This window comes from Macaca fascicularis, chromosome 3 (genome assembly GCF_037993035.2).
Source record: "Macaca fascicularis isolate 582-1 chromosome 3, T2T-MFA8v1.1".
Lineage (NCBI taxonomy): Eukaryota > Metazoa > Chordata > Mammalia > Primates > Cercopithecidae > Macaca > Macaca fascicularis.
Window position 1 is genome coordinate 176,640,019 of NC_088377.1, and position 27,965 is coordinate 176,667,983.

A 27,965-nucleotide genomic window follows, 5' to 3' on the forward strand; every position below is an offset into this window, starting at 1 on the left:
GGCAACAGAGTGAGACTCTGTCTCAAAAAAGAAAAAGCATAAGACCTTGTCTATCTTAGTTTACTCAGGTTGCCATAACAAAATACCATAGACTGGATGTATTAAACACTAGAAATGTATCTCTCACAGTCCTGGAGGCTGGAAGTCCAAGATCAAGGTGCGAGCAGATTCAGTTTCTGATGAGAGCCCTCTTCATGGCTTGCAGATGGCTGCCTTCTGACTGTGTCTTCACATGGTGGAAGGAGAGCGGGTGCACTCTGTAGTGTCTCTTCTTGTAGTGATAATAATCCTGTAGGATCAGAGTTCCACTGCTGTGATCTCATTTAACCTTAATTACTTCCTTAGAGGCCCCATTTCCAAGTACAATCACATCGGGGGTTAGGGCCTCAACACATGCTTTTTAGGGGGACACAATTTGATCAATAGCACTATTCTATTTATTAGTATTCAATTTTATATAGAAGGTACTCAATATATAATATATTGGCTAATTGGCTGACAGGGTGGGTGGGTGGGTGGGTGGGTGGATGGATGGATGGATGGATGGATGGATGGATGGACAGACGGATGGACGGATGGGTAATATTTATTAAAAGTGCCAGTGCATTGCATGGTTCTAAACTATTTCACCTTACTCACCTTGGAATTTTTTCTACAGAAATATAATTCTAAGTTTATAATTAAAATCAGAAAAATAAGATTACTTTATAGATTTTTTATATATCCCATAAATTCAGCACTACTTATAGTACTTTTTTGCATAAAGGTTTTTAAGTAAGAGTTTGCTTTTGTCTTTGTAGGAAATCATCAGAAAGAATGAAATGCTCTTACTAATATCTATAAAAGTGCTATTCAACTGATATTAGAGAGGAAGCATGTTTTCAAAAGAAAAACTCTGTGATACTTATTAATTGCTCATGAATCCCAGACCAGTCTGGGTCAGAAAGAACCCCTCACATCTTGGAGAATTGTGTGTATCCCCTCAAAATTCATATGTTGAAATCCTAACCTTCAATAAGATGGTATTAGGAGGTGGGACTTTTGGAAAACAATTAGGTCATGAGGGTGGAGGCCCCCTTAATGGGATTAGTGCCCTTTTAAGAAGAGACACAGAACCTTACTTGCTCCCTTTCTATTCTGTGCTATATGAGGACACAGCAGGAAGGTGGCCATCTGCAAACCATGAAGAGAGCTCTCAGCAGACCCCAACCATGCTGGCAACCTAATCTTAGACTTCCCAGTCTTCGGAACTGTGAGAAATGCTTGTTGTTTTAAATCATCCAGTCTATGGTAATTTCTCATATTAACCGAGACTCACTGAGACAAGGGGCCACTCAAACATACTAGCCTAGGGCAATTATAATCTAGTAGATTTCTTGACTGTCCTGAACAGGGAACAAAATGAAACTTTTCAGCGTGCCTGTGCTTTGGCACATGCAGTCATAAGCAAAGAAGGTATTTGCTCATGGTATTGATAAGTCATGGGTGGCAGAGGATATTTCTAGTCTGGAGTTGGCTGTGGCATGGATTCAACAAATATTTGCTTATGGCCACCATCTAAATTTAAGTGATACAGTTTCAGTAAAATATAATGTTTGATTTAGCAGCTTCGGTTGTAGCAAAAAGTTCCTAGCTTTAAAAAAAAAAAAGAATTCATCAAAGACTACTGAACTGCTGATTTTTTCTATGTCCACCCCTGTTTCTCTGGGCTTGTTTCCTAATTTCACACTTGGGTTAAGAGGGGCTTTGTGGGAAGCCTCAGCCATTACAGATGAGCTGTGCCCCATCCTCATTCTACCTGCATCCCATCTTTTACGTTCCACGGCTAATGAAGTTCAACAATAGGCTTGATCATTGACCCTTGTCAAGGTAGGAAATCAGGTTAAGCAATAAGGGACTAGTTCACATTTTCTAGTTATTCAATCCTGTTACATACCAAATACATAGTTAAAACATTGTGGGAAAATTTTGTTAACTCAAATAGCATGGTATGTCTCTAATAAATACATCCTAAAGGGTAACAGTATGTATTTTTGAAAAAATTATTTAAGTTTGTTGTTGTTTTGTTTGAGACAGATGCTCATTCTGTCACCCAGGCTGGAGTGCAGTGGCACAGTCTTGGCTAACTGCAATCTCTCCCTCCCAGGTTCAAGCAATTCTCCCATCTCAGCCTCTCAAGTAGCTGGGGCTACAGGCATATGCCACCACATCCAGTTAATTTTTGTATTTTTTAGTAGAGATAGGGTTTCCCCTTGTTGACCAGGCTGGTCTTGAACTCCTGACCTCAAGTGTTATTTGCCTGCCTTGATCTCTCAAAGTGCTAGGATTATAGGTGTGAGCCTCAGTGCCCAACCAATTATGTTAGTCTTAAAATTCAATTATTTTGCCACTGATTTATATGGTTTTAGAGGCATTTTTTATTCCATTTCTGTCTGGTCTTTATTTTGCCTTGAAAACTTGATATTTTTTTTTACACATTTTCTCTATCCTGTATCAATCCTACCTTCATTCCCCCAAATCTCACTACCAAATACCTTATATGTAGTTTTGCTTTCTAGCAGATCTATGCACAGTAACTCAAATACCCTTATATGCTCTTTGGTGTTTATTTAACAGGTTCAGGGATGATATTGGCCTGGGCTGAGAAACACTGCTTATAAGCTTGAAATATTAATTGGGTTTATTTTCTTTTGCAATTCCTAGATAGAAGAGCGAGCAGAATTTTTGAATAAGTCTGTGCAGAAAAGGTAAATATGGTTGATGGTTCAGTTGAACTAATCAGCTAGCATATGTATGGGAAGATTCTCTCTCATATTTTTATATGTATGTGTTTACTTTTTTAGCAGTGGTGTCAAATCGACCCATCAAGCAGCAGTAGTCTCCAAGATTGACAGCAGACTGGAGCAGTATACCAGTGCAATTGAGGTGAGAATTGTCCTCAGCGTTATGATCCCGCTGAACAGAAATAGATTCTGACTACACAGAAGATCATAAAAACACTTAGGACAATAATCAAGTCCAATAGCCCTAGGAGTGTTAGAATTTTTTTTTTTTTTTTTTTTTTTTTTTGAGATGGAATCTCACTCTGATGCCCAGGCTGGAGTGCAGTGGCAAACTTGGCTCACGGCAACCTCCGCCTCCCAGGGTCAAGCAATTCTTCTGCCTCAACCTCCCAAGTAGCTGGGATTACAGGGGCCCACCACCACACTTGGCTAATTTTTGTATTTTTAATAGAGACAGAGTTTTACCCTGTTGGCCAGGCTGGTCTCGAACTCCTGACCTCAAGTGATCCGCCCGCCTTGGCGTCCCAAAGCCGAATGTGAGCCATCACACCCGGCCCTCGATAGTGTTAGATTTATTACACTTTGAAATTCTAAGTTCTAAGAAATACAGTAATAAAGATAAATTTTAGAGGAGTTTTAAATAAATTACTTTCTACTTTCAGCCTGAATATTGTTTAATGAAAACGTCCCAAAGCCAAATGATTTATTACACTTTGAAATTCTAAGTTCTAAGAAATATGGTAATAAAGATAAATTTTAGAAGAGTTTTAAATAAATTACTTTCTACTTTCAGCCTGAATATTGTTTAATGAAAACGGTTTTTTTTAAACAAATGGGTTTATTGGTATTTTGTTCTTTTTTGTTTTTGTTTTTGTTTTTTGAGGCAGAGTTTTACTCTTTTTGCCCAGGCTGGAGTACAATGGCGCCATCTTGGCTCACTGCAACCTCCACCTCCCGGATTCAAGCGATTCTCCTGCCTCAGGCTCCTGAGTAGCTGTCATTATAGGTGCCCATGACCACGCCCAGCTAATTTTTGTTTGTTTGTATTTTTAGTAGAGACAGAGTTTTGCCATATTGGCCAGGCTGGTCTCAAACTCCTGACCTCAGGTGATATGCCCTCCTCAGCCTCCCAAAATGATGGGGTTACAGGCATGAGCCACCGTGCCCGGCCAGTATTTAACTATATTTTTTATACATTCACATGTATATTTTCAATATCCCTAATTCCTTATAAAATATGTTCCCATATGGGGTTTGAATAGGTCTCTCACAATCTTACTTAATCCTCTGTTTATAAAAACCTTTTATTATCAAATAAAAATAGTATAATGTAATATAAAGATGATAGCCAACCCAAGTTTAATCATCATCAATTTCAAACTGATTGTTTTATATTTGAAGGACACAGTTTTATGTGTCTATCTACTCCACCTTTTTTCCCCCACCCAACTGACCTGGGGGTTTTATTCTATTTGGAAATGTGTATTTCCCAATACCAAAGCGCCAAGAAGGAAGGTGTCATTGATCAAGATGTGATCCTGCTTTTTTCTCCTTTGTGTAGACTTTAGTCAATGGTTTTAGCCTCCTGCACATCAGAGCACCTGCTATGAAGTAATTGGATCAGTTTGATTTTATTTTTTCTTCTTCTTTATATTGTAGAGTGGAGATACACATATAATAGTTTACAGATGATATGAGGGAATAAGAAAGAGAGGCATCCGATGATTTATCAAAGGAATAGTCAAGTCCTAACACTAAAGATGTGATTTACAAGACTAAATGTCCACTAAAATATAAAACAGATTGCAGATCTTTATTTTCTGTGATTGAGTTGGTCATAGCACTAATAGGTGTAATGAAAACAAGACTGGAGCTTTAAACTTTGCGTAGTCCAGTGAGATCATTCTTTATGCCATGGCCCCTCATAATGGTACCACTCATCCTGGCTGTGCCTTCTTGAACATAGGCACAGGCCACAGGGCAGGACTGGAGGAGAAACTCGAGCCATTTGGGGTATGGCCTTCATTACTGCTGGCAGAGTGTCTTGAATACACTTCTTTCTTACTTACATTCATTCTTTCCTCCTTCTAATATATTTCCCATGCAGGGGTATCTCTTTCAGCACTTTCCTGCCTCAGGAGTTCTGCACATGCTGTTACCTCTGCATGGAATGGAGTTTGCTGCTCCTGTTTACTTCGCCACTTTCAAGTCTTCTGTCAGATCTGGTTTAAAATGTCACTTCCTCAGAGTAACCTTCTTTGCACCCCCAAACTAAGTACTGCCCCCTGATTGTGTGCCATGCTTTATGGCACATCATTATTTTTCATAGCACTTGGCACAATGTGAAATAAATACTTGTATAACTAGTTACTATCTTTCCTTTCTATTAAAATATAAGCCCACTGCAGCTGTCTTCTTGTTTTCTGTTTGTTTGTTTGTTGGTTTTTGTATTTTATTGATTTATTGATTTATTTTGACACGGAGTTTCGCTCTTGTTGCCCAAGCTGGAGTGCAATGGTGCGATCTCGGCTCACTGCAACCTCTGCATTCCAGGTTCAAGCGATTCTCCTGCCTCAGCCTCCCAACTGTCTTGTTTTGAGCACCATTGTATCCCCAGAGCCTAGCAAAGTGCCCTTCATACAGTAGGCATTTAAGAAGTATTGTTGAGGCCAGGTGTGGTGACTCATGCCTGTAGTCACAGTACTTTGGGAGGCCAAGGCAGGAGGATCCCTTGAGCCCAGGAATTTGAAACCAGCGTGGGCAACATAGGGACTATGCCTGGCTAATTTTTTCATTTTTTTCTCTACAAAATAGAGGCCTATGGTTCCAGCTACTCGGGAAGCTGAAGTGGGAGGATCACTTGAGCCCTGGAGGTTGTGACTGTAGTGAGCCTTGATTGTGCCACTGCACTCCAGCCTGGGTGACAGAGCCAAGACCCTGTCTCAAAAAAAAAAAAAGTATCTGTTGAAGAAACAAAGTAGAATATCAATTTCACAATAAATGGTGTCCAAAAAAAGCATATTTCATTTTTGAAAGATCCTCTGATCTAGCTGTGATGGTTTATTTTGAGGGACATATGTCATCAGGATAAAGTTTTACAACACAAATTATCACTCTCATTTTTGGTGAAGGTGTTTACACAACGAATTTTTAAGATGATAATGTTGAGGAAGACAAACTCCCTGTAATTTTATGAGAACAAACTTCCCAGCACCAATCCTAAAAATAACTCACAAATTTCAGGGAACAAAAAGCTCAAAACCTACAAAGCCGGCAGCCTCGGATCTTCCTGTTCCTGCTGAAGGTGTGCGCAATATCAAGAGTATGTGGGAGAAAGGGAATGTGTTTTCATCCCCCACTGCAGCAGGCACACCAAATAAGGTAAGCGTCTGATTTTTGTCTTTTAAGTGTAGAGGGGCACATGTTTTTTGCATGTTGATTGTGATTTGGGAATCACACTAGTAAATAATAAAAGCAGCGAAGAAGGTGCAATTTGCATTTTGTTTTGCAATGACCACAAAAGCAAGCTCAGAGAGAGTGTGTTCCTGAGGTTGCATGATGTACTAAGCCTCGGCCATCATACTCCAAATAAAGTGCCTGAGCTGAAACATCCACCCTTGAAGTTGGAGTGGGGCGAGTTACAAGGGAAAGAAAACCAGATGACATATTCTGTAAATATCAAGTGTTAAGGTTTATGGTTATGTGAAATTATACTTACTGATATTTTGAATTTGCTTTGAAAATTCCTTCCCAGGTAAAGTTTACTTCATTCTCTAATATTTTGGATGATTGTCCCTTTGTAGGAAACTGCTGGCTTGAAGGTAGGGGTTTCTAGCCGCATCAATGAATGGCTAACTAAAACCCCAGATGGAAACAAGTCACCTGCTCCCAAACCTTCTGTAAGTACCTTCAGGTTTTTCTGAGTTTCTTTGATCTCCCAGCTTCTATCAGTGGAAGAAAACAAGCAGTTGTTCTGTTTACCTAGGAATGGCAGTGCTCCTGTTCTTTGCTTTCCTGGATGAATAACAAACGGGAAAGTGTTCAGATTTACAGCTCTTCTAAGAAGCTGCATCGCAGTTACTCAGAGGGTAAAATGGAACCAAATAATCACCTCTACACCCTAACTGAGAGAAGGAATCAGCTAGAATATTGAGGCAGTTCGAATTTAGACCCTTTACTCGTCTATTTGTTTAGCTTCTATTCTATAGATTCTAGATAGAAGTTTGAAAATGAAAGGTCAAATCATTTTGGATAGTTGTTTGTCAAGAGCACCCCTAAACTTATTCCCAAAAGAATATGTATGTTGCCTATTGGGAACCCATATGTTTCAATTTCCCTAGTTTTTATAACTTGGCACAAAAATGCAGTTATTGGGTAGTTGTTGAAATAATTGGTCTAATTGTGTTGTCAACACCTCCTCAGGAAAGTCATAAAACTGGAAACTAGAAAAACTGGTTATGAATGATGTTTTTGAGAATTTAAAATTTTCTTAATTTATTAAGTGCAGCTATCTTACTAAAGATACATTTCTTTTCACCTTTTTCGTTGAATGTATATGACAATTGCCTGGCATTTGTCATTATAATAAGAAAAAGTATCAAGCTCCCCACTGTATATTGCTGAGCTTTCGCTGTTAAGTTGGTTTTATAGCTTTGTTGGTGCTCAAGGGAGCTGAGAGTCCACTGTCATAATCCTACATTCTAGAGGAAGAAGAAAAACTTTCCATTCCTAGGCCTCTGTGCATTTAATTGCATCCATTGGCTCCATGCCATTTAATTGCATTTGTTGGCTCCATATATAATATCCAAAGTCACTGACTTTTGTCACTTTCCAATTTAAAAAGGAAGAAATGGAAATGTTTGCAAATCCTTCTTGGACACAACTCTTTGAACCATTTAATTAATATACACCCCGAGATTCTTTGCATAAAGGCTCACAGGAGGTATAAACTAATGTCAACCCAATTTACAATTAGAAAATCTTCACACACTGAAAAAAGCAACTTTTCCTCCCCTTCTCAATAGGTACAAGAATGGGGGTTTATAAAAGGATACAGTTGAGGCAAGAGCCTAGACCCAAAAGTTATGTGCTCTTTAGTGCCTCAAGTTTTCCAAGCATCTCTGGTAACATAAGGAGTAGAAATTATTTTCAAAAACAAAATGAAGCCATGGCAGTGTATATAAGTTTTGTGGTTCCATACCAGTGATTATTAACCCTTTTTGAATTATGAACCCCTTTAAAACCTAATGAAATTTAAGGACCCTCTCCCCCAAATATACATACAAAAACCAAGGCAGTCAATGGACCTACTGAGGAACTCTCAAGATAGTAAGTAAGGAGAGAAAGATCTATGTTTCCCTCTTTGATAAGTATGGAATATTTGGAGGAGATGCTAATTTTTGCACATTTATGATATTTGCAATCTTTCATTTTTGTAGCAGATTATACTCAAAACATTGATCCAGAACTTGCCCCCTATTCTTTTATCGGCACTTGAACTTGTAAACTTAAAAGTTTACCATCATCTGTATGACATCCTAATGAGGTTAAAAATATAAAATTCAGTTATTATTATGATAGGTATAACTGTATCCACGTTTCCACAACAAAACAAAACAAAACATGCACCATGTTCTGGGGTTACTGACAGCCTCCTAAAAAAAAAAAAAAGTATTGCAGAGAAATTACAAAATTATTGCCTGCTTTACCTACTTATTAGTATGTGACTTGCTAGATCACCCCCTAGAGGGTGGAGAAGAAAAGGAAAGAAGAACATGGCAGTTAGTATAGATTTTAGTGACATCCTTCTTCCCATTAGATTTTGGAGACTGGCATGGCTTCCCGAATGAAAACCAGATGGAAGAAAGTTCTATGAAATCAATGTTGTAAATACACCAGATTGCTACTGGGATGTCCCTTGCTATTTATGGGTAGAATTTATAAGATTTCAGTGTAACTTTGTAACTGCAATTCAATTCTGAGTATGTCTGTTTTAGCTGGTTTGTCTATTCTTTGTGTCTAAACTACATGTTACACAGCAATTAAAAAGCTAATTTGTCTTTCTTTTTGTTTAAAAAAAAAAAAAACCCAACAATGTCTTTCTCAGCTGATCTTCTGTTCCTCACTTTTTGGTCTCTGGTTGATTGGAAACCTGCTTCTCCTGCCTTCATTTCTCCCTCTTCTTCCGGAGTGGGTCTTTCTCTAAAATGTAGTCTGGTCAGGTAATTCCATTTATATTTCCCCTTTGATTTAAAATGCCAACTTATAACTCGGATGTTAATATTTTCTTAAAAGGACTCTTTAAACTCTTTAAGTGATCTTGAAAGATTCATCGGCAGGATTTATGGGAAGTGCAATCCATTTTCTTAGGTAGGAGAACATGCATGAGAAGGAAAAATATTTGTCTCATGTGAGTCAAATAAACAAAGCGATAATAGCTGCTTTCCAGAGCTTCCCTCAGCATGTTCCTAATTATAGTTTCCAAAATTTTAAAACAGTCTTCCAGACAGTTTGGCAACTTCCACCTACGCTGGCAAATGTAGTGGAATTCTACAAAAATAATCTGATTTGTTGCTTAATGGCTCCAAGTTAAATAGGTGTAACTCTCTAATAGAATATCAGGAATTCATGCCACAGAGGAAATCCAGAAACTCAGTAAGGTTTAGGCAAATCTGAAATGCTTCACATGGTATCATTTAACTATGCATTTTCGGTATTACAATCTCAATACTATCTATCAGAAATATGTCCATTTAGATCAGTGTCCATGGGTAAATGCAATTGCTGTTAGCTTTGCCTTCCTCCTGAGAAAAGGGTTCGCCAAAATAAGCATTACTATTTCAGTAAAACACATTTATTTTCTACACACTACCTTTTGCCAAGTACTAACATAAGCAAATGCTGGGAGAAAAGTAAATTGAAACAGAAATTTGGTTCCTTATCCAAATGAAATTAATTATGAGGTAGTAAATAAAGACTCTAAGCTATATAACTGTTATCGATCATATTTTAGTGTTTCCATCCCAAGATTTCCACATGTTCTTACACATGTCATCAACTGTCATCTTCTCGCATGGGTTCAATTTGTGATGAATGTTTATATTTGCGGGGTTCTACTGATCCACTTCTGAATTACCCAGTTGCCCCTCAGGAGACACAAAATGATATAGGGTGAGGGAGGTGCTGCTAGAAAAGGGACTTTGTGGCCAGGCACAGTGGCTCACGCCTACAATCCTAGCACTTTCAGAGGCTGAGGCGGGCAGATCATGAGGTCACGAGATCGAGACCATCCTGGCTAACATGGTGAAACCCTGTCTCTACTAAAAATACAAACATTAGCTGAGCATGGTGGCTTGTGCCTGTAATCCCAGCTACTCGGGAGGCTGAGGCAGGAGAATTGCTTGAACCCAGGAGTCAGAGGTTGCAGTGAGCCGAGATCATGCCACTGCACTCCAGCCTCAGTGACAGAGCAAGACTCTGTCTCAAACAACAAAAAGAAGAAAGAAAAGTGACTTTGTTTGGGCTACCCGGCAGCGGATCCCAAGATAGTGATTCCAGAGCAAGTTGTTTACATGGAGGTGAAGAAAACACTACAGGGTGTGAGGTTGGGAGAAGGCAGCCCGCAAAGAAGGTGTTATTAAGCAAGTCCCCACATGGGCTGTTAAACCTTAATCCCACGGAGGAAATCCTGGAAGCCACCAGATAACACATACTTCAGAGTTACCCAAGCTGAGGCGAGTGAGCCTGAGAAATAATATTGCACCAACATTCCCCAGCCAGCCATTGAGGACTGCTCCTGGAGATGTTATAATAACTCTCTGAACTTTCCAGCCTGCCTCCTGGGCAGGCAAAACAGGCATCTGTACCCAGAGAATGTCCCTAGGCAGAGAAGTGCCATGTGGGCAGTTGGCAGTCAGGCTGGTGTGCACTAAAGTAGTAAGGGCTGGGGGAAAAGAGGTGAGTACTAATTGAGTTCATCTGTGAGTCAGGAAATGTTTATCAAACCCCAAATTAGTTATTTTTAAATAACCTATGATCTGTTCACTTGTAAGAGTGCAGAAATTTAAAATGAGGCTACATTATTTTAAACATGCTCCTGTTTCACTTTTACTGATCAATAAACAGTAAGTCCTTGGTAAAGGGCAAGGACCCAGAGGCTATAGTTGCAGCCCATTCTCATATCATAAGACATGTCACGGTCTATATAAAATCAAACAACAGCTAACCCCATCTCTAGTAAAAATACAAAAAAATTAGCCAGGCATGGTGGCACACACCTGTAATACCAGCTACTCAAGAGGCTGAGGCAGGAGAATCACTTGAAACCCAGTAGACGGAGGTTGCAGTGAGCCAAGATCACGCCACTGCACTCCAGCCTGGGCGACAGAGTGAGACTCTGTCTCAAAAAAAAAAAAAAAAAATCAAACAACAGCTGATGGTCCTTTCAATTCCATTTCAGATCACTGGGGTAAAGTGTATTAAGCAACAAATTGATTCAAATAAACAATAGATGTGGCCATTTATTTAGAGCTGGCTGGAAAATATAAATGGCCACCTATCGATGTTTTTCTGCTTTCTCTTTATCAGGACTTGAGACCAGGAGATGTATCCAGCAAGCGGAACCTCTGGGAAAAGCAATCTGTGGATAAGGTCACTTCCCCCACTAAGGTAATCCATTGGGAGGGCTAATATTTCGGAGGTTTGTTTTCCTGATGTATGCTGTAGTATAATGTCCTGGAGTCAGATGAGAAATATCGCTGACCTACCGATCTTTGCCTGCACACTCATCAGTGTCTAAAAGACCAGTACATAACACAGTGAAAGGAAAAGTGCATTGCAAGTTTGTCAGTCATACAACATCAACAGCCCAAATCCATGGAATGGTTCTCAGTAAGACATTCTCAATACATCACAGTGGTAGGAACGTTGGCAGCAGAAGCCTGTATGGGATACTATGGTCTACGTTTCCTTACAACGTCCCAGCTTGGTGCTACAGTCATTTAAAGATCACTTGGGGAAAACATCTGTCTCCCTGAGTGTTTCCAAAACTGCTTTCTGGAACCATTTTAGATTATATTGCCACTGCCAGCAGCCTAAGACTCAGGGTTGCTATGGCAAAAAAATTAAAATAATATTCAAGAGTAAGGCAACCATTTAATACCCTATGAAAATGAATGGCTAAGAATGACTGGGCTCCTCTTACTTTTAGTCTTCTGGTCAAAGGATATGGTCATTCTTCAGAAAGGAGGCTCTGAAGAACATCTAAATGATGCTCAGACTGCAAATGGGACCCTTTGTGGTACAATGAGCTCATTCAACTCCCAACTGTAGCCTTTCCCCATTTCAAGTAATAGACCTAGTCTTCTTCAATAAAAAGAAAATTAAAAAGGAAGAAACTGGAGACGGACAATAAGCAAGGTTAGAACAGGCTGCTTATGGGCTGATTTAAACAGAAGCACTTCTTAAGCAAACTCAGGACTAAAGAGCGCATCAAAGGCAGCAAGAGAATCACTACAATTCACTGCAGTGAGAGAATTACCTTCCCTTTCCTACTTTCTACATGTTCTTAGTTCTGGTGCAGCTACCTAAACATGTTACCCCACCTTCACTATTAGCTACGTATTGCGCTTTTATTCCATTGAAATTCACTAGCCTTTCTAAGTCATTGCTACACATATGAAAAGTACCTGCTGGTAATTATCACATTGCAAACTACTAGCGCTAAGTGAGCACCCCACTGTATGCTAGACAATCTTCTGCCTTCTTACCCTCCATTATTTCATTTGATCCTCCAGTCACCACGTGAGGTAAGTAGTGTATCATTCTCATTTTGCAGCTGAGAAAAATGAGGCACTGAAAGATGAAGTAACTTTCTCAAAGTCACACAGTGAATAAGTAGCATAGCCTGCATTGATACTCCAGCAGTCTGATCTAAGCCTGCATTTTAACCATTATACATGGTACTTTCTTTTAGGATGCTATTGAGGAGAAAATGTATAGTTGTCAATTCCTTCTATAATTTTCTCTTGGTGGCAGGGGAGAAAAGAACTTTTTTTTTGTTATTTTTTAAACAAAGAATGAACTTGTTGACCTAAGCCTTTATGACCACTCTAGCCTATTCTATTAGCGCATTGCAGGTTTGTCAGCCATGCGGTGTAAGTAGCACAAACCCATGGAAAGGTTCCCAGGAAGACATTCTCCATACACCACCGTGGGAGGAACGTTGACAGCAGAAGGTTCTCTTCTCAGACCTCTGAGAGGTATCTGACCTCTCAGAATGGCAGTCCCAGTGTTTATGAGTCCCAGAATGAGTCCCTGAAAAGGGGATGTCAGCTCGCTATAGACCATCGTCACCAGTATAATGAAGTATCTCTGGATAACATTCCTCCTAGCCAGAACTCTGGAAAGTAGAACAAAGATGATGTGAAATGGTCAGACTCAGAGACCACCACTCACATACAAACATGAATGGTACTCCCTGGAGTTATGTAGCACTAGTTATGTAGGCAGTACAAGGTAGGAGGGTGACAGTGTGAGTTTTCACATGCCACTAACCTCTTTCTACACTAGTAATAATATAACCACCAGACGCAGAACTGAGTTTATGAGGTAGCAGATTAGGTAGCTCTTTTGCTCCAAAATGTCAAACTCATTTCTTGTTACTCAGTCATTCCTTAGAAATGAATACAATGAACACCCTTGAAAATTTGAATTCACAACACTTTAAGATTTCTTAATAGCTTGGCAAAAAATTTTAGCAACTAGCTGAGGGGGAGAGAATGGTATAAGAATAGGACTACAGGTGAGATAAGTCTCGTGGGGTAGGGGTATAAGAATAGGAGGGAGAAAATAGAGATTGCTAGATTAAAAATGGGAGAAAACTAAAGATAAACATCCTCCTTCACCATCATACATTGATGTGGCCCTCACTGAGCTATTCAGTTGCTTGTGCCTGTTCTAGAATACACACTAGATTTTTGGCTCTTATGGTAGAGTTTAAAAATGAAAAAAACAAAGCAACTTACCTGACTCTAAATGCTATGAGCAAGGCGAAAGGTTAAGATAGGAAAAGAGAACATAAAGGAGAAAGACAGGAAGAGGGAAGTGAAAAAAATCAGAAGGAAGGATAAAATAAAAGAAGATCCAGCTGGGCGCAGTGGCTCACAACTGTAATCCCAACACTTTGGGAGGTTGAGGCAGGCAGATCACTAGAGGTCAGGAGTTCAAGATTAGCCTGGCCAACATATGGGAAACCTCGTCTTTACCAAAAATACAAAACTTAGCCAGGCATGGTGGTGCACGCCTGTAATCCCCAGCTACTCAGGAGGCTGAGATGGGAGAATTGCTTGAACCTGGGAGGCAGAGGTTGCAGTGAGCTGAGATCACACCACTGCACTCCAGCCTGGGTGACAGAGCAAGATTCTGTCTCAAAAAAATTAAAAAAGTAAAATAAAAGATCATATTTGAATGGAATGCCAATAATAATCCTCCCTTTCATAAATATTTATTCCTGCCATACTTTTATTCCTTTTTCTTCTGACTCTAAAAACTGTCTGCCTGAAACACTGCAGGCTGTCAGTTTCACACTGCAAGCTGTCAATTTCAACTTCTCTTCTCTTGGCAGGTTTGAGACAGTTCAAGAAAGAACCCAAGCTCAAGACGCGGGACGAGCTCAGTTGTAGAGGGCAAATTTGCTCTGTTTTGTATTTATGTTGATTTACTAAATTGGGTTCATTTTCTTTTATTTTTCAATATCCCAATAAACCCATGTATATTATCACTATATTTAATAATCACAGTCTAGAGATGTTCATGGTAAAAGTACTGCCTTTGCACAGGAGCCTGTTTCTAAAGAAACCCATGCTGTGAAATAGAGACTTTTCTACTGATCATCGTAACTCTGTGTCTGAACAGTGATACCAACCACATCTGAAGTCAACAGAAGATCCAAGTTTAAAATTGCCTGCGGAATGTGTGCAGTATCTAGAAAAATGAACCGTAGTTTTTGTTTTTTTAAATACAGAAGTCATGTTGTTTCTGCACTTTATAATAAAGCATGGAAGAAATTATCTTAGTAGGCAATTGTAACACTTTTTGAAAGTAACCCATTTCAGATTTGAAATACTGCAGTAATGGTTGTCTTAAAAAAAAAAAAAAAAAAAAAAAAAGGAAATGTACTGTTAAGGTATTACTTTTTTTCATGCTGATGATTCATATCTAAATTACGTTATTATGTTAGCTGACAGTGGTACTGATTTTTTAGGTTGGTTGTTTTGTGGATTCCTTTGGTAGTGATAGTAGCCTGAACCACATTTTAGATAACTCATATATGTATGTATGTGCATACACATATACAAACACACTAATGGTAGAATGCTTTTTTATGTGCTAGACTATTATATTTAGTAGTATGTCATTGTAACTAGCCAATATCACAGCTTTTGAAAAATTAAAGAATCACAATATTATATTAATATTTCATATTTGCCAATAGAAACATGGCAGATAGGTATCAATATGTTTTCAATGCCTGATGACCTATAAGAAGAAAGTATTGAAAAGAAGAGAGATTAGAAGTGTCACAAGGAGTTGAAATTTTCTAAAAGACATAGTATTTAGTTTATAATTAAATGCATTCTTGAAGTCCAGTGTGAATTTTATTAATGTTATCATCTCGACCAAGCTCAAAGCCTACTTATTAGAAACAATGAAGTTCACAATAGGTCATAAGGTCTCTTCCTTTTCTAAAATTGAAAGACAAGAAATTTAGTGCCAATATTGTACAGACTGAAATTCCATGAGTCTCACAAAGACTACCTTTGGCTAAATGTCTGCAAACAGAGAAGTAAAGTGAGCAAAATCCAGTGTTGAGGAGTCATGACAGTACTTTGATCTTTATATACTCTGAAACATTTCTTTAAATTAAACTTTTCTACATTTATTTGTCATTGGTACTTGTAGTAAGTTGACAATGTGGTGAAATTTCAAAATTATATGTAACTTCTACTAGTTTTACTTTCTCCCCCAAGTCTTTTTTAACTCATGATTTTTACACACACAATCCAGATCTTATTATAGCCTCTAAGTCTTTATTCTTCACAGTAGATAATGAAAGAGCCCTCCAGTGTCTTGGCAAAAATGTTCTGGTATAGCTGGATATGTACAGTGGAGTTATATAAACTCATACCTCAGTGGACTTAACCAAAATTGTGTTAGTCTCAATTCCTACCACACTGAGGAAGCCTCCCAAATAACTATTTTCTTATCTGCAGTATTCCTTCAGAAGAGCTAACCAGGGCAGGGCTGGCATGAGAAGTGACCCCTGCGTTACAAAGTCTATCTTCCTCAGAAGTTTGTAAAGAGCAGTTGAATATTCTAGCTTTAGCAAACCTAGGCCAAAGGAAGGAAAGCCATGAAGAATGCAGAAGTCAAACACTCATGACAGAGTAGGCACAAGTTTACAATAAGCTAAATCAGAATTTACAAATACAAATGTCCCAGGTAGCATTGACTCCCATCATTGGAGTGAAATGGATCAAAGTTTGAATTAAGGCCTATGGTGAGGTAACATTGCTTTGCTGTACTTTTGTACAAGAGCTTCTCCTGATCACTGTTATATATTTTTCTAGAAAATCTAAAGTTCAGAAGAGAATGTATCACTGCTGACTTTTATTCCAATATTTGGATGGAGTTAGGTTTTAGGGTAGAATTTTGTTCAGTTTGGATTTAATCTTTTGAAAAGTAAATTCCTTGTTTACTGGTTTGACTATAATTCTCTGTTATCTTTATGAGGTAAAACTGCAAGCTGACTAGCATGTTCTGTGAATCTGCCATTCCTAAAACTTTATAAACACTTCATATTTTTCACTGATAATTGATCGCTCCAATAAACATATATTGTGAAAATGCATCCACAATAAATGGAATTCCTTCCTGCAAAATGTCTTTGCCTCACTTATTTTTATGTACAATATTGATAGTGAGAGGTGTGTCTATTGTAATAAAGATTATGGCACAGTAAAACCTATATTTCAGGTTGAGTCTTGGTTTCACTCTTTAAAGAAGAAAAGCATTTTCATATTTTTTAATTATCTAACGAAATACAGAAAATTGGTCTTATGTTGACAACTGACCAAACATGTATGGAAAAGGTTGAAGAGGAATTTTGCAAATCCTTCCTAAAAGAAACTATCGTCCGGGCACAGTGGCTCACGCCTGTAATCCCAGCACTTTGGGAGGCAGGAGGATTGCTTGAGCCCGGGAGTTCAAGACCTGTAGGGTCCAGCCCCATAAGGTCAGTGGGTTTTTCTCCCCGTGTGTGGAGACAAGAGATTGTAGAAATAAAGACACAAGACAAAGAGATAAAAAAAAAAAAAGACAGCTGGGCCCGGGGGACCACTACCACCAAGACGCGGAGACGGGTAGCGGCCCCGAATGCCAGGCTGCACTGATATTTATCGGACACAAGACAAAGGGGCAGGGTAAGGAGTGTGAGCCATCTCCAATGATAGGTAAGGTCACGTGGGTCACGTGTCCACTGGACAGAGGGCCCTTCCCTGCCTGGTAGCCGAGGCAGAGAGAAAGAAAGGAGAGAGAGACAGCTTACGCCATTATTTCTGCATATCGGAGACTTTTAACTTTCACTTATTTGCTACTGTAATCTAAAAGGCAGAGCCAGGTGTACAGATTGGAACATGAAGGCGGACTAGGAGCATGACCACTGAAGCACAGCATCACAGGGAGAGGGTGAGGCCTCCGGATAACTGCAGGCGGGCCTGACTGATGTCAGACCCTCCACAAGAGGTGGAGGAGTAGAGTCTTCTCTATTCTCCTCCAGGGAAAGGCAGACTCCCTTTCCCGGTCTGCTAAGTAGCGGATGTTTTTCCTTGACACTGACGCTACCACTAGACCACGGTCTGCTTGGCAACGGGCATCTCCCCAGACGCTGGCGTTACCGCTAGACCAAGGAGCCCTCTGGTGGCCCTGCCCGGGAATAACAGAAGGCTCGCACTCCTGTCTTCTGGTCACTTCTCACTATGTCTCCTCAACTCCTATCTCTGTATGTCCTGGTTTTTTCCAGGTTATAATTGTCGAGCAAGGATTATTCTAATATTGGAGTAAAGAGTAATTGCTACAAACTAATGATTAATGATATTCATATAGAATCATATCTATTATCTATGTCTAATATAACTTCTTATTTTATATATTTTATTATACTGGAACAGCTCATGCCCTCGATCTCTTGCCTTGGCACCTGGGTTGCTTGCCACCCGCAAAGACCAGCCCAGGCAACATAGCAAGACCCCTTTCTGTACAAAATAATTTAAAAGCCAGGCATGGTGACACACACCTGTAGTCCCAGATACTCGGGAGCCTGAGGCAGGAGGATCACTTGCGCCCAGGAGGTCGAGGCCACAGTGAGCCCTGATAGCACCACTGTGCTCCAGCCTAGGTGACAAAGTAAGACCCTGTCTCAAAAAAAAGTAACTATCGATTGTCCCTCCATCCTCCTTCTCATTGCCAACGTTGTCACATACCAGCCCTCTGGCTCCTAAGATGGGCAGTACTGTTTTCTTAAAGGTAGTATCTCTTATATAGAAACACCCATTTAATATAAACCATTCATTTGTAGAATACTTACTACTTGCAAGGCACTGGTGATTACATGGGAATCCAAAGTTATTTTTTCATGGTAATTTTGCATATTTATGTAGCACTAATTGGTCTGAAATCTGAAGTTCTCATAAAGGTTTTAAACTGTGAGTTCGAAGCTCCTGAACAGTTCCCTCAATCCTGCCTACAAGATTGACACAATTAACTAAGTTACTATAAAAAAAATAGTATTTTTATTTCTGTGTCCTAACAAGAAGTGTGATAAGTATAGACAATAATATAGTTGTTATCAAAATCAATTTGCAAAATTAAGCAATGTAAAGAATACAATCTGTAATACCAATACCAAACTGGTAAGATTAGAGGTGAATGGAAATTAATTTTACAATATGTATATTCAGGATAAGAGCTTGAAAACATACTAGTGTCTTCTGTGATGTCAAAACAGGTCTGTATTAAAGGTTTTTTCCTACCTTTGCTTGTATGTATGCTCCAAGTGGAAGAATGGATAAGAAAAAAAGATCTCAATCCTAAATTTGTGTTCTTCCATTGGCATTAGCAGATAACTAACAAGGGCTTGATTTTAGTACAGTGTCTATTTATGTCAAGTCTATTAATTGTGTCCTAATATTCTATATCCTACTGATTTTTTCCTTATCTGTTACTGAGAAAGGAAAGTGAAAAAGCTCCCACTACGATTATGGATTTGTCTATCTCTCCTTGTAATTCTGTTAATTTTGCTTTCCATATTTTAAGGTTATTTTTAGGTGAGATATTCAATTCACTAGGAAGATATAATGATTCTAAATCTTTAGCTAAAGTTCACTATGAAGTGACCATCTATTTGTGCAAAGACTTTTGCCTTAAAGTTATTTTTTTCTATTCTTAAAATTACTATGGTGGCTTTCTTTTGACTAGGGCTTGCATCATATTATTTTTTCCATCCCTTAAATTTCATTTATATCCTTTAGTCTTAGATACGTGTCTTTAACAATAATCACATGGTTTGGGTTTTAATCCAATCTGGTGATCTCTGAGTTTCAACAGGAATATTTAGTCCTTTCATATTTAATGTAATTACTGATATCTTTGTATTTAATAGTATCCTAGCTATGCGCCACCTGTACTATATGACTTTTTCTTTCTTGTTCATGCCGGGGCTGCTGCTGCCTCAGAGCATATGCTGATCTACAAGTGGCAGCTGAGAGGCTGAGCTAGATCTTTGGAAATACAATTGGGCTAGAGGAAAAGAAGTCAGAATCCGCTAACTGCCAAGAATGAGGGCTAGGTAAACTACTTCTAGCTTTGGTTGGGTCTTCAGAGAGCTGCCTCCTAAAACTAAGGTGAATTTAAAGTTATCTGGTCTTCACACAGGTTGCCACCTAGCTCCACTCTGTGGAACAATTCTAGTATTCTCGCAAGGAAATAAATGATCAATGGTAAAGATGAGAAAAGTTACAAAATACTGAGTAACAATTCAAGAATTTAAGAGATAAAGTATCACAAGGCTCTAGCACATAACTGTCAAAGAATTATGTAGTATATACTTGTCAACATTTAGAGGGAAGAGAGAATACATCAGCCTGGGGTAATCAAAGAAGAAAAATATTTGCCTGAACGTTTTTTATACCCCCAGAAGTGTACGCAGTACCACTACACATAACAGTGCTTGGTAAGCGATAAGATGATTTCACAAGCAACTCAGTTTATAAACTTTGCTAGATGTGCTGCTGTCAATTTCTGTTAAGTTTCTAGAGTTATAAGAGGTTAATTTTGTGACATTTTGTATTACTAAATTTATAGTTCATGTATCAACTCAGCCCTGAATCTCAGCTCCATAAAGAACACTGGCTTCTTACATCACCCTAATGCCAGTTGTTGTTGTTGTTGTTGTTTTGAGATGGAGCCTTGCTCTGTTGCCCAGGCTGGAGTGCAGTGGCACCATCTCAGCTCCCTGCACTGCAACCTCCGCCTCCCAGGTTCAAGTGATTCTTCTGCCTCAGCCTCCTGAGTAGCTTGGACTACAGGTACGTGCCACCACACCCAGCTAAATTTCGTATTTTTAGTAGAGATGGGGTTTCACCATGTTGGCCAGGCTGGTCTTGAACTCCTGACCTCAAGTGATCTGCCCACCTCGGCTTCCCAAAGTGCTGGGATTACAGGCATGAGCCATCATACCTGGCCTCCAATGCAGATTTAATAGCAGAGTTTTGCCATGACATGCTCTTAGTAGTGATGGCTTTTACTATCTTGAAATAGGATTTTCAAAAAATGTTTCATTAAAATAGATTTTGGAAGGCCCAATGGGTCATTTCTACCTAGATAAGGAACCTTAATTCAATCTTCTCTTACTGAATATACCAAAAATTATGCAAAAGTACCACAATCCTACAGAACACACGATTAGTTTCTTAACCAGTTTTCAACCTTACCTAGCACTCTTTCATTCTAACATGCTTTTATTAGAATAATGAAATGCTATCTTGTATATGTCTAGTTCCTGCTGTATTAGTCAGGGTTCTCTAGAGGGACACACTAATGGAATAGTTTATATAAAATCTATAAAGGGGAGTTTTTTAAGTATTAACTCACATGATCACAAGGTCCCACAATAGGCCATCTGCAGGCTGAGCAGCAAGGAGAGCCAGTCTGAGTTCCAAAACTGACGAACTTGGAGTCCGATGCTTGAGGGCAGGAAGCATCCAGCGTGGAAGAAAGATGTAGGCTGGGAGTCTAGGCCAGTCTCTCTTTTCACATTTTTCTGCCTGCTTATATTTTCGCCATGCTGGCAGCTGATTAGATTGTCCCCATCCAGATATTAAGGGTGGGTCTGCCTTTCCCAGACCACTGACTCAAATGCTAATTTCTCTTAGCAACACCCTCACAGATACACCCAGGATCAATAGTTTGTATCCATCAATCCAATCAAGTTGACATTCAGTATTAACCATCACACCTGCCAACATTAGTAACACGGGTGCTTTGAGGTTTTTTCAAATTACAGAAATTAGTTATCAAGTTCACTAGGGTTTCTCAACTAGGGTCTCACAGACCACACTTTAAAAACCACTTCCCCATGTCTTGAGGAGAATGGTGGCTCTAACCTGCTCCCTGATGTAACATGTAAGTGCTTAGAACTTATATGTTACTCACCCAATCCTCACAACCCTACAAGACAGGCACTACTGTACTGTCCCCCCTTGACAGGTAAACAAATTGAATCAAAGAGAATTTAAAAACTTGCCCACAGTCATATGGCTAAATGGCAGAATATTTGACCCAAGGCAGTTGGCTCCTGAGTCATTCAGGACATAGGCATGAGCAAGGACTTCATGACTAAAACACCAAAAGCAATGGCAACAAAAGCCAAACTAGACAAATGGGATCTAAAGAGCCTCTGCAGAGCAAAAAAAAAAAAAAAAAAAAAAAAAAAAAACAAACCACCATCAGAGTGAACAGGCAACCTATGGAACAGGAGAAAATTGTTGCCATCTACCCATCTGACAAAGGGCTAATATCCAGAATCTACAAAGAACTTAAATTTATATGAAAAAATCAACCCCATCAAAAAGTGGGTGAAGGATATGAACAGACATTTCTCAAAAGAAGACATTTATGCAGACAACAGACACATGAAAAAAATGCTCATTATCACTGGTCATCAGAGAAATGCAAATCAAAACCACAATGAGATACCATCTCACACCTGTTAGTATAGCGATCATTAAAAAGTCAAGAAACAACAGGTGTTGGAGAGGATGTGGAGAAAAAGGAACACTTTACACAGTTGGTGGGACTGTAAACTAGTTCAACCATTGTGGAAGAAAGTGTGGCGATTCCTCAAGGATCTAGAACTAGAAATAACATTTGACCCAGCCGTCCTCTTACTGGGTATATACCCAAGGGTTATAAATCATGCTACTATAAAAACACATGCACACGTATGTTTATTGCAGCAATATTCACAATAGCAAAGACTTGGAATCAACCCAAATGTCCATCAATGATAGACTGGATTAAGAAAATGTGGCACATGTACACCATGGAATACTATGCAGCCATAAAAAAGAATGAGTTCATGTCCTTTGTAGGGACACGGATGAAGCTGGAAACCATTATTCTGAGCAAACTATCGCAAGGACAGAAAACCAAACACTGCATGTTCTCACTCATAGGTGGGAACTGAACAATGAGAACACTTGGACCACTGGGGGAGGAACATCAAACACTGGGGTCTATCGGGAGGTGGTGGGAGAGGGGAGGGATGGCATTAAGAAAAATACCTATTGTAAATGATGAGTTAATGGGTGCAGCACACCAACATGGCACATGTATACATGTGTAACAAACCTGCACGTTGTGCACATGTACCCTAAAACTTAAAGTATAATTTTAAAAAATGAACTTCTTAATGCCAAATCGAATGCCAAATACCAGAAGCAAATCTCAAATATCAAAATGATACTGTTTTAGTAACTGAAAAGTTACCAACTCTAGCCAACATGCCCTGAGCTGGAAAGGGAATTTCACCATTGCACACAGTTAGGGCAGATTTTGGCGGGAGGAAAAGACAATTTCATGTTTTTTGCCATGAGATTTCACTCAGAGTCTGGGAAACTATTCGTTCTCTTTTGAGATGATTTATCCTATCTATTATCGGTTGAGCAGGCAGGGGGCATTCTTACTAACTCATTTCCAAATACTAAGGGCAATGATAGCTTCACCGTAGCCCCCAAATACAGACAATTAATTCTGCCGATGACAGAGTAACTAGAAAAGACACCATCAAGTGAATGACGCTTGAGCTGAGTGTTGGTTAGTTGACTGGCTGAGACAGGTCTCAAGATCTGAGCTTGGAAACAGTTTAAGAGGTTTGGCCCTGTACTAGGTCATCCTAGACCCAGATAGTATGAAGAAGGCCAAGATAATTACTAGACTATCCCAGGCTTCCCAGGCCCTCCTATGGCTTCCTCAGTCGAATTACAAGACCTCTAAGATCATAGACTACTGAGTTCTATGATGTCATAAGTAACTGATTGCCGTAGTCACTTCATATATTCATTTAAGCCTCTCTCAATTGTCAACCTAAATAACAGAGACAGGCTCTCTAAAAGACGTTTATTTGGGAATGGAACATTGCAAATCGGAATATGCATGTCACAGTAAACTATGTGTATAGTCAGGGAGGTAAAGGAAGATAAAGATTTTTAAAAGAAAATAAGAGGAAGATTACATACTGGCTTTTAAAATGATTATCCTTAGCCACAAAGATCAATAACAAGAGTGATGCCAGTCTGAGGTTAGCCAGGCAGTTGCTGAGCAGCTGTCCTTGTAGAAGTATCTTTTCTGTAAGGTGGTGATGGCCCTCGTGTAAGGTTGTGGTTGTTACGGAGTCTTTTTCATTATCAAGCACACAAATGTGAAGACTCTTCTTTCATGGCCTTCTCCAGCTCTGTTTGTCAGAGTTTTCTTTCATGACTCTATTTTGATTCTGATCCAAATGATATAGCTACACAAAATTATACTCTTAACACAACTTACCTTTGGCCATCCTGCTAAAACGAACTTTCTTCCCGATTCCCACACAAGTAATTGTGCTTTTTGGCACAGTTGGCACTTAAAGAGTTTTGGTTGTCTTTTCCTCTTTTCTTACTCTATTTTTTATTATACTGCCTTTTAGACTGCAGTCTTAGATCAAACTCAAAAAAAAAAAAGGGGGAGAAAAAGTTGCCACAAGGGTAAAGCTGCCTTCCCAAAAGGCAGAAGCTGGCAATAGAAGGAGCATGTCCAGTAACCTTCTTTGGTGAGATCACAAGGAAGGGGAACAAAAATTCAGACAAAGTCCTTGGTAGAAGTTTATTCTAGGCCTTACTTCCACATGAACTTAAAGACAAATGATATCATTTCCAGTACATATTACTGTCTTGAATAGGAGAGTAAGTTAAAAAGGAAGAGTTAAAAAAAAAAAAAAAGTGGATGCTTAAGCAAACCATTTCAATTTTACTTGGGCAAGTAAAAAATCCCTGTGAAGTCTCTTACCTTAAAATGATACTGATTCCAGCTAAGCTTCGGCTAAATAGTACTGCCTAGTATACAGCTGATCCCTGAAAAACACAAGTTTGAACTATATGAGTCCAAGTATACAGGGATTTTCTTCCACCTCTGCCACCCTTGAGACAGCAACTCCATTACACTCTAACCTGGGTGACAGAGCTGTCTTTAAAAAGAAAAAAAAATGTTAATAACCCCTCCTCTTCCTCTTCCTCAGCCTACTCAATGTGAAGACAAGGATGAAGACCATTATGATGACTTACATTTAATGAATAGTAAATATACTCTCTTCCTTATAACTTTCTTAATAACATTTCATCTTACTTTATTGTAAGAATACAATATGTAATACATATAACATACAAAATATGTGCTAATCGACTGTTTATGTCATCAGTAAGAGTTCCAGTCAACAGTAGGCTCTCAGTAGTTAAGTTTCTGGGGGGTCAACAGTTACATGCAGATTTTCAGCTATGTAGAGGATGATACCCCTAACCCCCAAGTTGTTCAAGGCTCAACTGCAGTTCATAACACAGACTTCTCAGTCTATGTACTTGCTGCTTACCCTGCCTGGCAGAGTCTCCCCATAAGACATCCTGTGGTTCATCCCTCTGCTCAAATACTCCCTGGCCAGAGAGGCCTTCCCTGGCCATTCCATCTAAAAGAGCAACCCTGGCAAGGCCCCCCACCCCCAACACCCCCTATTCTCTTTTTTCCCCCTACTTGATTTCTCTTCATAGCTGTTATCGTCTGAGTGATATCATTTTTATTATCATCATTGGTTTGTTTACTCCCACCAGAATGTAACCTCCACAATAAATGTCTGGTTTTTTTCCTTGCAGTAGTGAACTGTCCCTAGTAGGCAGCAACCATCCTGTAAATGTGTTACACCAAGGCATGAGGATCCCTTGGGACCAATAGTTTGAGCCTGCAGTGAGCTATGATTGTGCCACTACACTCCAACCTGGGTGACAGAGCTGTCTTTAAAAAGAAAAAAAAATTGTTAATAAAATAATGAATGAATATCATTTTCAAAGTTTTGCCAAATTCCTAAGATTTTGGCCAGGCATGGTGACTCATGCCTGTAATCCCAGTACTTTGGGAGGCTGAGGTAGGCAGATCACTTGACACCAGGAATTCGAGACCAGCCTGGCCAACATGGTGAAACCACACCTCTACTAAAAAATGCAAAAATTAGTGGTGGTGTGTGCCTGTAGTCCCAGCTAGTCGGGAGGCATGAGAATCACCTGAACCCCAAAGGCGGAGGTTGCAATGAGCTGAGATCGCACCACAGCACTCCAGCCTGGGCAACAGAAAAAGTGAGATTCTGTCTCAAAAAAAAAAAAAAAAAAAAAAACCTAAAGTTTTAAAATTATGCACTAAGACCATTTTTCTTCCCAGGGATTACTTGATATGTGATAATATAACTATTTGGACTAAAAATCATGAAACTTAAGTCTCTCAGCTCTGCCATTAATTTCTTGTATAACCTGGTTAGATCACTTCTCAGTTTTACCTTGTGCAGCTGACATCCTATGGCTTACAGCCATGACTAAAACCCAACAGAAAAACAGATTACATATATAAAGATTTCTCTGTGCATGTCACTTTTAGTGACTTATGTATGGCTAAAACAAGGTTCAACTATAAGAGTGACTTTTCAAGAGGTTGATCTAAGATATACTCTATTAATATTCTCTGTCCAAGGTCTAATCTGGAAGGTTCAGACTTTTAAACTGCTGACCTCAAAACACCTATTTTCAGAAACTTACAAAATACAAAGAAATTATATTAACCCATTTCCATGCTTAAGCCATAGTGCTTTGCCCTTTATTCTACTTTCAAATTTGCTGCCATTCATTATCTCCATTTCTACATTATCACGAATCTCATGGCATATAATGCTTTGTGAAAAGTGTTTATTTACATTCTTATATCACCAAAATCTAGACTTTTTTTTCAGCTGTACTTGGAAAACTGTTCCAAATAGATTACATTACCCAGCAGAGCTAAAAATGAGGGAAAAAATCAATATGGGATGTTCATGAATAACGTCTGTTAATTAAATGAGACTACATATAGTGATTTGCAGAGATCAGGAAAACAGTGTTAAACATGCTAGCTGACGATTGCTATAAAGAATCTCTGAGCTGATAATTTTTGAGAATTCACCCTAGTTCATCTATGACTCTCCATTTAGTATTTAAGGAGAAACGCCTCATTTTCCGAATTGAATAAAGAGAATTAATCACACAACTGTGTAGAATGGAACTCAGTCTGTATAAAAATCAAGACGAACGTACTTTTTAATATTCTAACATCTCCAAGGAGTAGTTTCAAGTACTGTACCCAAGAAGTTCAGGTAATTTGTCCATTGTCACACCGTTAAAAATCAAGTGGGCTCCAAAGCGCAGTCCTAACCAGCATGCCTCCTCTAAGGCAATAGTCGAAGTGCAGACTTCGACTAGGAATTATTAGCTGTCTGGCCTTCCACGCTCCTAAATTCTTCCAACAGACCCCAACGCCTCCCAGACACCCTCTCTGACCGCCCTGCTGCCCACCCCAAGTTCCCAGCATGCTCTGGGCTCCGACTTCCTGGGGCCAAAACCTGCGCAGGCTCCTTTCCTCCGCACTGGTTGTAGGTGATCTCCGAGGACTGCTCAAAGTCTCGCGAGGGCGGACCCGTTGCCTGGTGACGAGAGTTGGGGGCGTGGCTGGGGCTGCGGATCTCCAGTAGTGGCATTCCTTCTAGCGGCTGGACCCTGGGTTCTCCGCTAGATCCCAAGATATTGTCCCCGCACGGAAGCGACGACTGGCCTGACCAGAGGACTCGGCCAGGATCTAGGTGCCGGCCCCAACGGGACGGTGAGGTAGGCAGAAGGAAGGCGGGGCGCCCCCTGCGGGAAGCGAACACGCCCCGGAAAATGAGCGCCTCACCACACCCTGGTGGCCAGGAGTGAGTGCGGGAAGGAACTCGGCCGCCTAGAGTTGTGGCCTCATCCTGGCTCCCGCCAAAAACCCCTTGGTACTGTCGGGACGCGGCTGAACGTGGACGCGCCCGCACCTGCCCTCCTCCGCAGTGGTGGAAGACACCCGCGGAGCGCCGGTGAATAAGGGACTTCCCCTGAGGCCAGAGCTGTATCCACAGCAGGTCAGCACTTCGTGTGCCCCGTGTGCACCTGTAAGGAGTGGAATTTACGCCAGTCGGGTTTTCCAAATGTGGAGTTGTGATGCCCAGGCAAAAACTTCAGTTTCTTAGGACTGAAGGTGTCATCTATGAGACAATCGGCTCCGTGGCATTGGCAGTGATTTGCCATAGAGCTTGGACTTAACTTATTATGTAGTCCACGCTGCAAAACACGCTTTCTGTAGAGAGGGGCATAAACCAATAGATTTGCAATTGTCGAGTCCTTTGGTCTCTCAAGAACGATGGGAACTTGACAAGAAATTTCGATTATTCCCTGGTCTTAGTATTAACCACATGGGAAGATACTTCCATAGAATGGTAGTGGTCAT

At 39.8% G+C, this 27,965-nt stretch overlaps 3 protein-coding genes across 72 annotated transcripts in view; 2 read left to right on the forward strand and 1 right to left on the reverse strand.

Annotated features, from left to right (window-relative positions):
• Positions 1–16,723, forward strand: part of CALD1 (caldesmon 1) — a 236,492-nt gene extending 219,769 nt beyond the window's left edge. For 14 of the 48 annotated variants that reach the window (XR_010585850.1, XR_012432882.1, XR_012432887.1 and 11 more), the window contains 7 exons: positions 2,704–2,747; positions 2,844–2,925; positions 6,027–6,164; positions 6,587–6,682; positions 8,890–9,004; positions 11,370–11,450; positions 14,407–16,723. Coding sequence is in view for 28 of the 48 variants with exons in the window: in XM_074036017.1 (XP_073892118.1) it covers positions 2,704–2,747; positions 2,844–2,925; positions 6,027–6,164; positions 6,587–6,682; positions 11,370–11,450; positions 14,407–14,412 (447 nt within the window). In the remaining 20 variants the exon portion in view is untranslated. Of the gene's footprint in view, positions 1–2,703; positions 2,748–2,843; positions 2,926–4,890; positions 5,191–6,026; positions 6,165–6,586; positions 6,683–8,889; positions 9,005–11,369; positions 11,451–14,406 lie in introns of those variants that run through there. The other 34 variants (XM_074036017.1, XM_074036021.1, XM_015447273.3 and 31 more) reach the window with 5 other exon arrangements.
• On the reverse strand, positions 11–27,965 carry LOC135970253 (uncharacterized). The gene is made up of 4 exons (XM_074036530.1): positions 27,943–27,965; positions 26,753–27,628; positions 24,438–24,502; positions 11–289 (listed from the first exon to the last, which is right to left on the reverse strand). The coding sequence occupies exons 1-2, from the start codon at positions 27,963–27,965 to the stop codon at positions 26,914–26,916; spliced, it is 738 nt and encodes a 245-aa protein (XP_073892631.1). The 3' UTR covers positions 11–289; positions 24,438–24,502; positions 26,753–26,913.
• Positions 27,160–27,965, forward strand: part of AGBL3 (AGBL carboxypeptidase 3) — a 136,709-nt gene continuing 135,903 nt past the window's right edge. For 10 of the 23 annotated variants that reach the window (XR_012432899.1, XR_012432895.1, XR_012432897.1 and 7 more), the window contains exon 1: positions 27,160–27,600. The gene's annotated coding sequence lies outside the window, so the exon portion shown is untranslated. The remainder of the gene's footprint in view (positions 27,601–27,965) is intronic. The other 13 variants (XR_012432896.1, XR_012432893.1, XM_065542590.2 and 10 more) reach the window with 5 other exon arrangements.